This window comes from Malus domestica, chromosome 07 (assembly GCF_042453785.1).
Source record: "Malus domestica chromosome 07, GDT2T_hap1".
NCBI classification, from domain to species: domain Eukaryota; kingdom Viridiplantae; phylum Streptophyta; class Magnoliopsida; order Rosales; family Rosaceae; genus Malus; species Malus domestica.
Window position 1 is genome coordinate 32,181,745 of NC_091667.1, and position 13,160 is coordinate 32,194,904.

Below are 13,160 nucleotides of genomic sequence, written 5' to 3' on the forward strand. Positions count from 1 at the left end.
AAAACTCTATAAAAAAATGACCAAATGAATGTTATATTTACAACTCTCACTTAATATTACAGTTTATATTTCTCTATTTATAAGTGAGATGACTCTTGTGGATGACGATACCAAATTGTTATGACATATTCATTGTGTGCTTTACTGCCTTAGTCCAATTCTCCCACTGCTCTAAACTTTGTAGGGTTCTGTCAGGTAGGGTGTGTTAAATTATTGATTTTAACGTGTGAGTAAACACATAAGAAGTTAGTATATAAAGACATCGTGGATGTAGTATTGGAGTTTGGAAATATGGAGACCATGTTCGGCCCATTGGGCTTAATCGATGGAATCCGATACAGGCCCTAATTAGTGGAAGAAAAAAAGGGAAAGAGCACTTGGGGTTTGCCGGACTTCCACGCCTACGCAGTCGCTGCCGTTAGTTTTTTTTACTACGCGCGCTCCTCCTTCCCGGTCCGTTTCTCATTCGCGCACTCCTCTGTAGGGTTTTGGAATCACAAAACTCTCAAGCATTTCCATCAACTGCAACTCAAAACCTTTCGAATTCCAATCTAAGGTACCTGCACATTTCCTTGTCAACTGATTTTCGATACTGATTTGTGTTTGTTTTCTGTTTGGTTTCCGAGAAAATAAATGAAAGCGGGAAAATATTGATCCTGGATTTCTGATTATTTAGGTCGATTAATGTGTTTAAGATGAATATCTGTACGGTGTTGTTGTGCCCTGTACTTGTTTGAAGAAATGTCTCTGTGAATGCATTGAATAGGGAGCTCGAGATGCTGCCGAGATGGAGCAGAGCTGTTGCTCAGCTCTCGAGGCTGGGTACGCAGCAGAACCTGAATCTCAGAAACGAATTCTATGTTGTTTCGCGCCAAACCTATGCCAGGGCTGCTGCTGCAGTTGCTCCTGATACCGCTTTTACTGTGGAAAAACCTCTTCCTGCCGAGCCAGTGGTACGATTTGAAGCTACCCTTTTGGTTTTAGTAATCAAGCTTTCTGATTTAAGTAATTATTGGTTGTAATTTGAATCGGGTTTGATGGTTTTCTTGTTAATGGGTATAGAGTATCCTGAAATTAAATCATTAATGGCGTACCTGTTTTCTTGCGACCGTGTTTCTGTGGTTATGTGTGCATATATTTATTGTTTAGTTCATTGTTGAGACTTTGCGTAACAACGTTGGACAGGTAAATTTGGACAAATTGTTTTGGTCTAAGCCCTCCTCATTGGCTTTGGCCCCGGACTCCCCATTGAGAATTGATGAGCCACAATATGGGAGCTTTAAGCGTGCGATTCTTAGGATGTTGCTGTTTTATAGCAAACAAAGCAAGTCTATTCGAGGGGCCAATGTCGTGTATAAGCGAATCGTTTCACAAGTTGATAAGCCGGGCATCTATGAAGGTCATTTTTTCAATTTATTTTCTCCTCGTCATTTATGATTACATGGGGTGGGGGAATTTTCACATGAACATAAGGTTGAGGGAGGGGGGAATGGGCTATCTTTTGTGGAAGCATTTCTATGTAGCCAAAAAAGGATGTATTGGGTTTTCTGCGTTTGTGCAGTAACACCTCCACATCATTTAATGTAAAAGAATCAACCAAGAATCAACCATTTTATCTTATTCATTTCTAAAGTATTCTCACCTTCTGTAGGAGATGAGAATTTTCTATTTTTTGGGCCCAGGAAACTGTCTATATGTGTTTGGAAACTTTACTTGAAATAACATCAGTTACATAGCTCTGTGTAGGAACTAAACTTTTCTCCTAAATATGCAGTATTCAATTTGGAGAAAACCTTTAAGACAACATTCTCTCTACTTGTACTACATATGTGGCTTTGCTTACGCCGGTTGAAAGAAGAGGGAAAGGATGGTGTTGAATTCGGGCAATACATATATGAGATTTACAATCATGATGTGGAACTTAGGGTATCTAAGGCTGGGGTATGTTCCCTTACGTTAAACTTAAATATTCTGCTTTGAACTTAATACGACACTTTAGTTGGCTTTTATGAGGTTATTTCTAGATACCCTCAAATGTAGTTCATTCGTCCTTGAAAAGAACTCAATAAGCTGTTGATAATAACCTTTCTTTATGTATTATGGCTCAATGACCATAGGTTTGAATTATTGTGCTTTTGGCATAAGAAGTTATGAGAACATGCTTGCTATACCGTATGTGTTTATATCATTTTTAGGGTGTCCTACCATTAAGCCTGAGGTTGCTTACACTTTCTATGACTTGAAGAACTTCTTCTCAGTTATGAAATTGGTCTGTCGACACTTGAGGCGCAGATAATGTTATTTGTTTATTTATCTCTTAGAATCTGCAGGTTCTTTTTCAAGCACATGAATACCAAAAATAGATGCTTTGTTTGGCCTGCTCAATTCTCAAATACATACATGTATAAATAGCTATATCTAAGACTGTTTAACATCTTTGACGTTACACACTTGTGCTTCTATGCACATTTTCCAATTACTTGGCTCTGTCAACATACTAACATACTAGGAGGTTAATAATATTTGAGACTTCAGCATTAGGTTCATTGGTGCATTATATTAGAGCGTAGGATTTACCGTTAAGCATGCTGATTGATTAATTTACCCTTGAAATCTTAGGTCAACTTACTACTAACTAGATGGATGAAGGATTTGGAGAAGATATTCTATGGAAATATTGTTGCTTATGATGCTGCCCTGCTTCAAGAGGCTAAACTGGATGATCTGCAAAATGTGATATGGAGGTAAATCTTTACCAAGCTCGGTCCATTGTTCACCCACCTTTAATATAATATACATCATCAACCCTCCCTAGCCCCAACATAAAAATTGTCAAACTTTTAATCATGGGATACGTATTAACCTTCTGCACCGATGTTGCAGGAATGTCTTTTCTGACGATGGTTCATCACAACCAACTGGAGATGCATCACGAGCAGTCCAGGCACATTCTCTTCCTTGACTGGCAAACTTTCAACGGCTTTTAGCATTAACTAATAACTCTCTTATATGATTCATAGAGTTACAATGAAAGTTTGTGTACATGCAGGCAATGGCAAGATATATTCGCCGGGAACTTTCTTGCCTGTCCTTAACAGGTATTCCTTGTTTGTTCTTTGTGTTTCTTGTTCCCGCATTCGGTATTTCTGATGTTAATGTGTTTCTATTGAGATTGCACAAAAACTCCCATCTCTTCGCGAGATATAACGTTGTAATTTGGATGTGCAGACAAAGAAGCTATGTTTTCTGGTAATTTCATGTTTACTCCGCTGAAGGGCGAGAAAGCGAAATCGGAGGCAACCAAGTGAGAATCCATCTGCTCACTTTCAAGTTTCCGTCGTTTGGAAGACAACTTCACCCGAATCAGACTTGTAAAAGACGATCACAATAAAATATTTGTTTAATTATCAAAAATAAGTTTAATTTTGTTTTTATTGTTATTTTTATATTTTTATTCTTGAAACCGTGATTCAATAAGATGGAGGCTACAAGTTAGTGTAAGTGCTTTTAAAATGATTGAAATAATTTGGTGAAAATGTTTTTGAAACCAATTCTTAGTAAAAACGCAAATGAATCTTGAAAAACCCACTTCAAGTGCTTTTAGAATTCAAAATATTTTCTCGAAATGCCTTTTCAATCGTTTTAAAAGCATTTTCAAGCAAGTTTTACAAAAGAGAGAGGCAGTGATGTTTTTGCTCTAGTTCGTCAAACACTTGAGAAAACCAATTTTTCTCTTTTTTCCAGTCAGGATTATGTGGTTGTCACTTTGGGTGCATTATTCATATAACTTGGAAGTCTAATAACTATAAAAATAACTTTTTAGTTCACTTAGAAAAGAACGGTTGTTGTCAATTTCAATAACTAAAACTAAATAACAAGTGTTTTTTTGCTAGAGGTTTTTGACTTGGACGTCTCGACAAAACTACTTTAGCCATAACATACCTGAAAATGTATTGTGCAGGAATCCACGGCTCCCTTTTTGTTATTTAGGGTTTAGGCCTACACAATAGCGGTATTCTAGGTACACTAAAAAATTTCTTGTGATAAACAGCACAATTAAGCTACGAAATGTCAAGAAACACCTTTTGCTTTTTATGTAATTAGTAGGGTAAAAGCGACATTACCTTTTATCCTTATTAAAACATTGACCCGAAGGTCTGTTTTTGGGTTTGGGCTTTTCTTTCATGCATCACACAGGCTTCGGGGCCTGATTATTAATGGGCTTCGGGTCGTTGGTTTGGGCTTACTCTTATATTAAATGTCAAAATTTGTCTTCTGCTACCCAGAGGCTGGGTCCCACATTTCCCAGAATATTTGAGGATCTTTCTTCCCTTCATATATTCTATATATTTACGTGCTCCGTCTCAGAGCTCTTCCATCAACCTCTGTAAAAACCCCAACTTTCAAATCTTCTTGTTTCAGTTCCTCTCTCTCTCCTCTTTCTCTCTCTACATTGACTTCACTCGCACGCCGCACCCTCCAAGCTGTCCTCTTAAAACCTAAACCTCAGAGGTTACTGTTCCATTAGGGGTTTCTCCTTCGCACACCAAAGAAACACGTTTTCCTTTTCTTTCGGATTGCATTTTCCTTTTCTTTCAGATTTCGCTTTCCCCACATTCCCTCCACCGATTTTCAGATATACCCACAAAATCTTCTTCAATCTTGTCCAATACCCAGAATTCGCTTTCTTCAAATTCACCCAAATTCGCAGTCTTTCTCCACCGACCACCATGAAGTTTTTGAAAATTTGCCTTCTTTTTTCCCTGCTTTCCGTCGCGTTTTCTCACGGGACCTTCGACTCCCACCTCCTGCCGCGGCCGTTGATCCTTGAATACCAAGAAAACACCGAGACCCAGTTCAAGGAATTGGAGGATGAGCTCGGATTACACTGCGCCAGCTGGAGATTTTCTGTGGAAGCAAACAATGTCAATCCCTGGGAAACAATCCCGGAGGAGTGTGCGGAGTATGTCAAAGATTACTTGACGGGTCGGGCTTACGGGTTCGATCTCGAAAGGGTGTCTAAGGAGGCTGGGGTTTACGCCAAGAGTGTTGAATTGAATGGTGATGGAAAGGATGTGTGGATTTTTGACATTGATGACACGCTGCTCTCTAATCTTCCCTATTATACTGACCATGGTTACGGGTATGAATCTTCAACTTCCCTTGAGAAATCTAAATTTTGTTTGGATTATTGGATAGTGTAGCAGATTATTGAATTTTGATTGCTTGGAACTTAATAATAGTAGAATTTCAATGAAACGGACCCTTCTAGTTAGCTAAGTGAATTAGTTGAATGAGAATTTTTGTCATGAAAATTTGTATCAAGAGTTGCAGAAGGCGGTTTTATAGCGAGTATTCGAAAGAAAATTGGAATGTAGGAACTTGTAACGCAGATAATATCTAGAAATCTATCAACTGGAAAGGTTTATGTTGTTTGAAAAGTATAACCAGAATTCTGTTTTCTAAATTTCATTGAATTTTATCATCATTTGTTGGTTTGAGTTCTTTCTGTTTTTTATGACAATATATTTATGTGTTGATGTGGATATTGTGTGTAATTTTGTAGCTTGGAGGTTTTTGATAATGTGGAGTTTGATAAGTGGGTTGAGAAGGCCATGGCACCTGCCATAAAGTCCAGCTTGAAACTCTATGAAGAGGTCTTGAGTTTGGGTTTTAAGGTTTTCTTGCTCACGGGGCGCACCGAAGGGAAAAGGAAGGTTACTGTTGAGAATCTGAACAATGCAGGGTTTCGAGATTGGCATAAGCTTATTTTGAGGTGAGTACGAATGTCGCTTATGAATTGATATGGAACTGAATTGTTGTGCTGCATTGTCTGACTAATATAAGTATCCATATATCTGTTGCATTTGACTGTCTTAGCATGAGTAATCGTTGTAAATTTCGAAGAAAAGTTAGATTACCTGTCTTGTTGCTGTAACTTTCCTGCATAATTACTTGCTTAGAATTAGAAATAATTGAAATGGAAGAATGTTGTTTCAATCAGGTGAAAATATGATTTGGTTTTTAGTTATGTCCTGCGCATATGCGTATGCATATACATTAGTCACACATCGATATTAAGGACACACCTCCCCTACAGGCCTAAGGTGTTACCTAGATGAAACAATGGCCTTAATTATTTTGAATTTTGTTTGATAATTAGACCCAATGGCTTTGTTAGGGGTGGTTGGTGCACCGTTTTGATGATTTCATCCTGCATTACGGATAAATATTTGGTTCCCTATTCGTAAATCTGTAAAATATCATCGCATCGTGTGTTTATCATCTCAGTGTAATTTGATGATCATGTCTGAATAAAATAAGGATGGAAGTTAAAATGTAAAGCTTTCAGTCGGGTAAACAAGCTCATCATTCGCCAAATTTTTTTATGATCACTGTTTGACATTGATTCGTATTCTCTCCTCTTCCTTTTGTTCTCGAAATCATTTGAACATAGAGCGTAAACTTGAAGCTTTCATTTTAAGACAGTGCTCGTTATATACGCTACCATAAAGCTTTTTACGTACTGTGCAGGTCCGCTGATGACCGCGAGAAACTGGCGACGATTTACAAGTCAGAGAAGAGGAGTGAGATGGAAAAGGAGGGATATAGAATACTTGGGAATTCCGGAGACCAGTGGAGTGATTTACTGGGTACCTCAGTCTCCCTCCGCTCGTTCAAGCTTCCGAATCCTATGTATTATATTCCATGATAGGGCAGGCGTCATTCGTTTCAAAACTATCGTACCGATTGATACAAATCAAGCTGTCTTATAATTGTTGTGCAGCTTGTACTGGTTTAGTTCATGATGCCATACACACATAATCCAGTGAATTGTTCATATCAAACTGCATCATATATTGGAATCCTATCTCAGAGAGAAAATTGTAATGGAGGTCTTTGGCTGGTTGGAATTGTAATGAACCACTTGAGTGAGTACTTTGTCTATTGAGTTGTATTGTTATTCTATATGTTTTGGAGATAATTGGAGCAATGATCTTTGAGCTTTAGTTCAATTGAAGCTTTGTTCCTAAACTAAAAATTTGTGAGTTTTGGTGCCTGAACTTGTTAAAATGTAGAGCAATGGTCATTTTGATTAACTCCGTTAGAACTTCTATCCATTTTTTGTCCCTTCAAAACCCTTTATTTTGGGTGGAAGTTTTTATAGAGTTAGCCAAAATGATCATTGCTCCATATTATAACAAGTTTAAAGATCGATAATCACGAATTTTCAGTTCAAGAACCAAAACTCTGATTGGGCCAAAATTCAAGGAGCATCGCTCCAATTTTCTCATATATTTTGGTGCCCCAAACCCTAACTTTTTGAGTGGTGAGGGGTAAAATGTTGTGCTGTCCATTGAATCAGTCATTGTCTGAGCATTTAAGACCTTACTGACTTAGGGTTAGGGTCATATTTGGTGCAGTCTAAAATTGACTTTCATATCAGATTAGTTAGGTAGAGACTTGAGAATAATATTTTTCTCTTATATGTTGGACTTGGTTTTTGGGACCATTTTTGGGTGTAGTATTAATTCAGGGTAAGTTGATGCTGTGTTGCCAAAACAAATACTCATCTTGATCCAACAAATTCTTAGGGGTGGGCTCGGAAAACCGAAAAAAAAGGTGACAAAAAACCAAACCACAACCGAAAAAAAACAAAAACGAATGCAAAGCAAATTGAAAATTAAAAAAAAATGAACCGAACTGAAAACTATTAGTTTGGTTTCAATTTTGGTGGTTTAAAATCCAAATTGAATCGATTGAGATATAAATTAATATTTTTTATTTATTTATGTTGGATATTCATTTTCCAAGTCTAATTTCAATCCAAAGCCAAGTAAACTCAGCCTTAGGCCAAATATATTAAAGCCCTATTCCCTAGATTTTTTTTCTTCAATTTCTCTCCAATTTATAGGTTGAAAAGAAAAATAATTTGAAAAAAAAAAAACGAAACGAACATAAAAAAGCCCAACCGAAACAAAACAAAAATTAACCCGAACAGAAAAATAATTTTGGTTTGATTTTCAATTTTGATAAAAAACTAAAAAGAAAACTAATGAAAATGGTTTGAAAACTTTGAGTTTTAACGATAAGGACAAAATAAAAGGTAAAGTGAATAGTATCAGGATTGACTTTTTAGTGTAAAAATATAATTTTTCGTTAAAATAAACAGTACCAGGATCTTTTAGTTAAAGTTCTCAAAACTAAATCGAATAAAACAAAACTCACCCCTATTTTAAGAATTTAAGCGCATTCTTAGATTAATTAAGATCCAGTAAATGGATCACACGTGTCTGTAGAGACTACACTTCGTTTGACATAGCCCCAAAGCATCATGCCTCACGCGGTGGGGAGGTCCGGTCCTACGCGTTTGATTTCGATCAAGAGATGGTGGGCCCAAAAACACCACATTGATGAGGGCCACCAAACAACTCATCAATCCCCGCCGTAAATTAACAAATTGCCTCCTCCAACCGCCACTTATTGATTTGCAACTGTCTCCTCCAACCGCCACTTAACCTTCATAATTACAAATTAATTATGAAGAAACCCTAATTTGTATTTAGTAATTGCAATAAGAAATTTAAAATTTTGTCAAGAAGACAATTTTTCAATAGTTGAGGATAAATTTCAAGCCCATATTTCATACCGCACGTCTTGAATTCGATTTCTGTTATTGATAAATCCCACGATAATGGTCAGCGGGAGGCTAAAACACCTTTATAAGTCTTCCCGGTTCTTAGAAGGATAAACTGCCTTTGCGAAGCCACCAACTAATCTCCATTTTAAAATAAGAAGATTGAGGACATTTTTTCTTGTTGAATAATAATTATGCCCATTATAAATGTTTAGCCACACGTAAAGCAACTCACATAGAACATATTATAGTTACTGTAGCATCATGGTCCAATATTTAAAATAGATTGACCTTGTGGTACCAAAGACCATAGAATTTCCTTCTTAAAGGACAACCTAAGCAAACAAAGCTTTCTATTTGCGAGAGCCGAAGGAGAGAGGAAATATCTATTGCTTTTACTTTGCAACAAGACTGTTTTTACTACTCAAACTTGTAATAGTTACAAAAAAGCAATTTTACCGTTATTATTCCATTGTTTTGTTGTAAACGCAAAATAAATTCAAAAGCAAACAAAGTACATCTAATCTAGGTCATGTGTCAACATTGTTTTTCTTTTTTAATATATTAATTTATAGTAATTGAACAAATTTGGATCTGAAAATGGTCTCCAATTTCTTACTCTGCCAATAGTTTAATAAACGACAATAACCTTGCAACTTATTTGTTAAATATGAACAAAATGTTAAAAAAAAAAATTGCTTCCAAAGTAAGGGAAATTAAGATACGCGTATTTTGTAAAGACTTTGCAGCTACATGTTTCTGAAAGTCGTATATGTCCCTTATGTTTTTATAACAAAACGACAGAAACTCCATAGCATAATTGATATGACATCCCTCCTTCCTTGACCCCCCTTCACTTCTTTAATGATCAAATCCAATTTTAGAACGAGTGATTCAATGAAATCGAACACAAAAGTTATATAGTTATTTTTAGAGAGTTTTAATAAAACACTTCCGGTACTGTTTACTTTGAATGAAAAATCACATTTTTACTTTTAACTGGTACTATTTATAATAACTTTAAAAATGGTTTTTTTTGTTAAAAGAGAATTTTTTTTTTTACTTTTCTTTATTTTTCTTTATTTTTTACCTTTTTTTAAGTATAAGTTAGTTTGGAGTTGTTGTGTTTTTTTTTAAAACTGCATCTGATGCATTATGAGAATAAACAACTGTGAAAGAAAAAGGCAACTGTTTGGTAAACTATAGTGCTCAATCGAACACAAAAGTTCAAATGCAGATATATTTATTTTTTACCTTCTTTTAAGTATAAGTTATTTGCAGATTAGTTTGGGGTTACTGTGTTTTTTTTTTTTAAACTACTTATGTTGTACTGTACCTCTCCCAGACCCTGCGTAAAGCGGGAGCCTTGTGCACTGGGTACGACCTTTTTTTTTTTTTTTTACTTATGTTGTACTGTGGGAATAAATCGTTGTGAAAGAAAAAGATAAGTGATTGGTAAACTATAATGCTCAAAATGCGTTTAACATAAAAATAAAAATAAAACATTAGGGGTAAGATTATCAGTATGAAAATTTCATTAATTGGTATTGTTCACCTGCCTCCAATGAAAGAAAACACATTTTCTTGAAGCATGGCTTGGGCTGCTTCTCCTTTCTGCTGTTTTAGACCCATAATTTAAAAAAAAACAACAATTTTTTCAGTTATCAAATCAAAGTAAGGCCCCAACTTTTTAAAAGAATTTAAGAGATACCAAACCAGTTGTGCTTCAGAACACATAATTTTAAATGTACCCAGATACAACGTTTATAAACACTTTAAGTGCGCGTCATTTACTTTTAGAAAAGAAAGAAAAAATACCACTTTCCACAAAGGTAATCACTTTTTGTCTCCAACTTCCAAATCTCAGCATTCCTTCCTTCCATTGGCATATCAATCAGAAAAAAGAGATAAGGTCCATGCAAAAATGACATGAGGAATATTGGTTTGGTGGCCAAAGTGATCTTTCACACTCTCAAAGCACAAATACAACACTCAAAACAGATTCAACATCACATGCCTTAGATCCGTCTTCCAAGTTTTCTGCCATACAGCTCATCTTCTCATCCCTCCCCCTCTCCAACACCATCACCTCTCTCTCTCTCTCTCTCTATCTCTCTAAATTCTGTTTTCCCAGTAAATAAAAAGATTATTTCCCCCCTCATAATTCCCAAAAGTCTTGGATTCCACACACTCTCAACTAAAAAGGCAGTCCCATCTTAATTTCCTTGTCTTCTACTCCTACCTGCATTCAAGTCTTTCTCCATGAAAACTATCCACACCTGCAATATGTTCATCACTTTCTCAACTCACCACATCAAACCCAGATCCCTCAATTGGGTTTTCCTCCAATGTTTCACATGAAGAAATTGCATTTTTTTGACACAATGAACAAAACCCAGATGCTAACTTTGATTGTTGCACTGACTTCATCGACAACTTTGGTGTTTTTCCTGCTTTTCATCTACTTTTACTGCAAGAAAACTGGAAAAAGTGAGCAAAAAGATGTGGAAAAAACAGAGCAGAAGCAAGAGGAGGTTGTGGGGGCAGAGGAGGAGCTGGTGACTTTTCAGGATGGGGAGGACCTCACAGTCTGTGACATTCTCGATGCTCCGGGGGAAGTGATCGGAAAATCGAACTATGGCACGCTGTATAAGGCTTTGTTGCAGAGCAGCAACTCAGTGAAGTTGCTGAGGTTTATGAGGCCTGTTTGCACGGCAAAAGTTGACGATTTTGGTGAAGTTGTTCGGCATTTGGGGTGCGTAAGGCATCATAATTTGGTGCCTCTTTTGGGATTTTATGCAGGGCCGAGAGGTGAGAAGCTTCTGATTCATCCGTTTTATTGGCGCGGCAATCTGGCTCAATTTGTGAGAGGTGATGATTCTAATTTCTCTTGCCTCGTTTGGTCTGTTTTTGCTTTTGTTCTGTTTGGTTGCCCAGAAAATGCCAAGAATGTGATGGGAAAGAAACTTGAATTCTTTTTTTTGTTTGGTTTTATTTGGAAACTAGAGTTTTTACTCAATTGGGTTTTTGCATTGTGTTTCAAAAAAATCAAATCAAAAAGTTTTGGCTTGAAAAATCTGTTCTGTTTTTCCCCGAATATGTTCTGCACAGATTTCCATGTTCTGCTTTTAACTTTTCTGTTTTTCTCTGCATAAATTTGATCTCCTTCGTGCATGTTCTACAACCATATTTGGATTATTTCCTTCATAATGCATATATGCTGCCTGTCGGAAAGAAACTTCCTTACATCGGAATGTCATTGTAGCGGGATCCCAAGCTGTCGGTCATTTAAACTTTCCCCATGTGACATTGCGTGATTTAGTTAGGATACCACCACAGTGACATCTCCGTATGTTCTTATCGTTGCCAAATTTTGGAGATTTCCTCTTAGAAGTTGTCTTTGCCTGTATATTTTTAGTTCCCATGAACTATAAACTGATAGACAAACCTTTGTGTTCAATGGCAGAAAGCAACCCTGACTCTCACAGATGGCCCATAATCTATAGGATCTCAATTGGTATAGCCAAGGGCTTGGATCACCTTCACACTGGCTTCGAAAAGCCAATAATTCACGGCAATCTCAAGTCGAAAAACATACTCTTGGACCGCCACTATCGCCCTTTCATCTCGGATTTCAGCCTGCATCTGCTGTTGAATCCAACTGCTGGCCAGGAAATGCTTGAAGTCTCAGCATCCGAAGGCTACAAAGCACCTGAGCTGATAAAAATGCGGGATGCGAATGAAGAGACTGATATATACAGTCTTGGGGTTGTACTGCTTGAATTGCTCACAGGGAAGGAACCAATTAATCAAAATCCAACAACACCCGACGAGGATTTTAGTTTGCCAAATTTCATGAGGAATGCAGTGCTTGGACATAAAATCCATGACTTGTTCCATCCAGATTTGCTTCTCAATAGCGGCGTCGGCGTCGGCGACGGTGAAATCCCGGTCGCTAGAGAACAGATTCTCAAATTCTTTCAGCTTGCTATGGCATGTTGTGCTCCTTCTCCATCGCTTAGACCAAACACCAAGAAAGTTCTGTGGAAGCTTGAAGATATCGGAAGAAACTGAACGCTACGAGCATTGTTTGGGTAGGATAAGTAGTAACTACACCTAGGATGGCACCATGACGTTATTTCGAGCCAATAACGCACTGTCGTGTAAAACAATTGAACGCATGGAAGTGCTTGGTTGACATTGATTTGAGCTATCGTCACATTTACATTTCGGGTGTAATTAAGTTTCATTTCAGGATATCTGTATTTTGTAAAATTTGCAGGATTGATGGCCATGCCAACAACAATGTCCATATTCACATAGACATGTATAGTAAAAATGTAGATGAGCTATATACGCCAAAACATTTAATTTTCTTTATCTTTCTTTCGTCGGAATTGATCCATATCTTGGCTTACCTCAAAAAGTTGAAAACTTCAGTTTGCGGAGAAATCACATTTCAGCCATCACACAAATTAAGGATGATAAGTTGGTGATTTAGTTGGTCAGATTGCATATTTGT

The 13,160-nt window shown here is 36.9% G+C and overlaps 3 protein-coding genes across 4 annotated transcripts; all 3 read left to right on the forward strand.

Moving 5' to 3' along the window:
- Positions 1-277: 277 nt before the first annotated feature.
- LOC103439592 (uncharacterized) lies at positions 278-3,501 on the forward strand. 2 transcript variants are annotated; one of them, XM_008378154.4, is made up of 8 exons: positions 278-556; positions 767-953; positions 1,186-1,399; positions 1,775-1,941; positions 2,620-2,744; positions 2,884-2,944; positions 3,050-3,098; positions 3,229-3,501. In XM_008378154.4, the coding sequence occupies exons 2-8, from the start codon at positions 777-779 to the stop codon at positions 3,306-3,308; spliced, it is 873 nt and encodes a 290-aa protein (XP_008376376.1). In that variant the 5' UTR covers positions 278-556; positions 767-776; the 3' UTR covers positions 3,309-3,501. The 2 variants fall into 2 exon arrangements, with proteins under 2 accessions (XP_008376376.1, XP_008376377.1); XM_008378155.4 differs by having other exon boundaries at positions 376-556; positions 677-953.
- Positions 3,502-4,345: 844 nt separating this feature from the next.
- LOC103439593 (acid phosphatase 1) lies at positions 4,346-6,948 on the forward strand. Its single transcript, XM_008378156.4, has 3 exons — positions 4,346-5,143; positions 5,567-5,776; positions 6,535-6,948. The coding sequence occupies exons 1-3, from the start codon at positions 4,731-4,733 to the stop codon at positions 6,710-6,712; spliced, it is 801 nt and encodes a 266-aa protein (XP_008376378.1). The 5' UTR covers positions 4,346-4,730; the 3' UTR covers positions 6,713-6,948.
- A 3,411-nt stretch (positions 6,949-10,359) lies between these two features.
- On the forward strand, positions 10,360-13,018 carry LOC103439594 (putative kinase-like protein TMKL1). The gene is made up of 2 exons (XM_008378157.4): positions 10,360-11,509; positions 12,105-13,018. The coding sequence occupies exons 1-2, from the start codon at positions 10,987-10,989 to the stop codon at positions 12,710-12,712; spliced, it is 1,131 nt and encodes a 376-aa protein (XP_008376379.1). The 5' UTR covers positions 10,360-10,986; the 3' UTR covers positions 12,713-13,018.
- Positions 13,019-13,160: the final 142 nt, after the last annotated feature.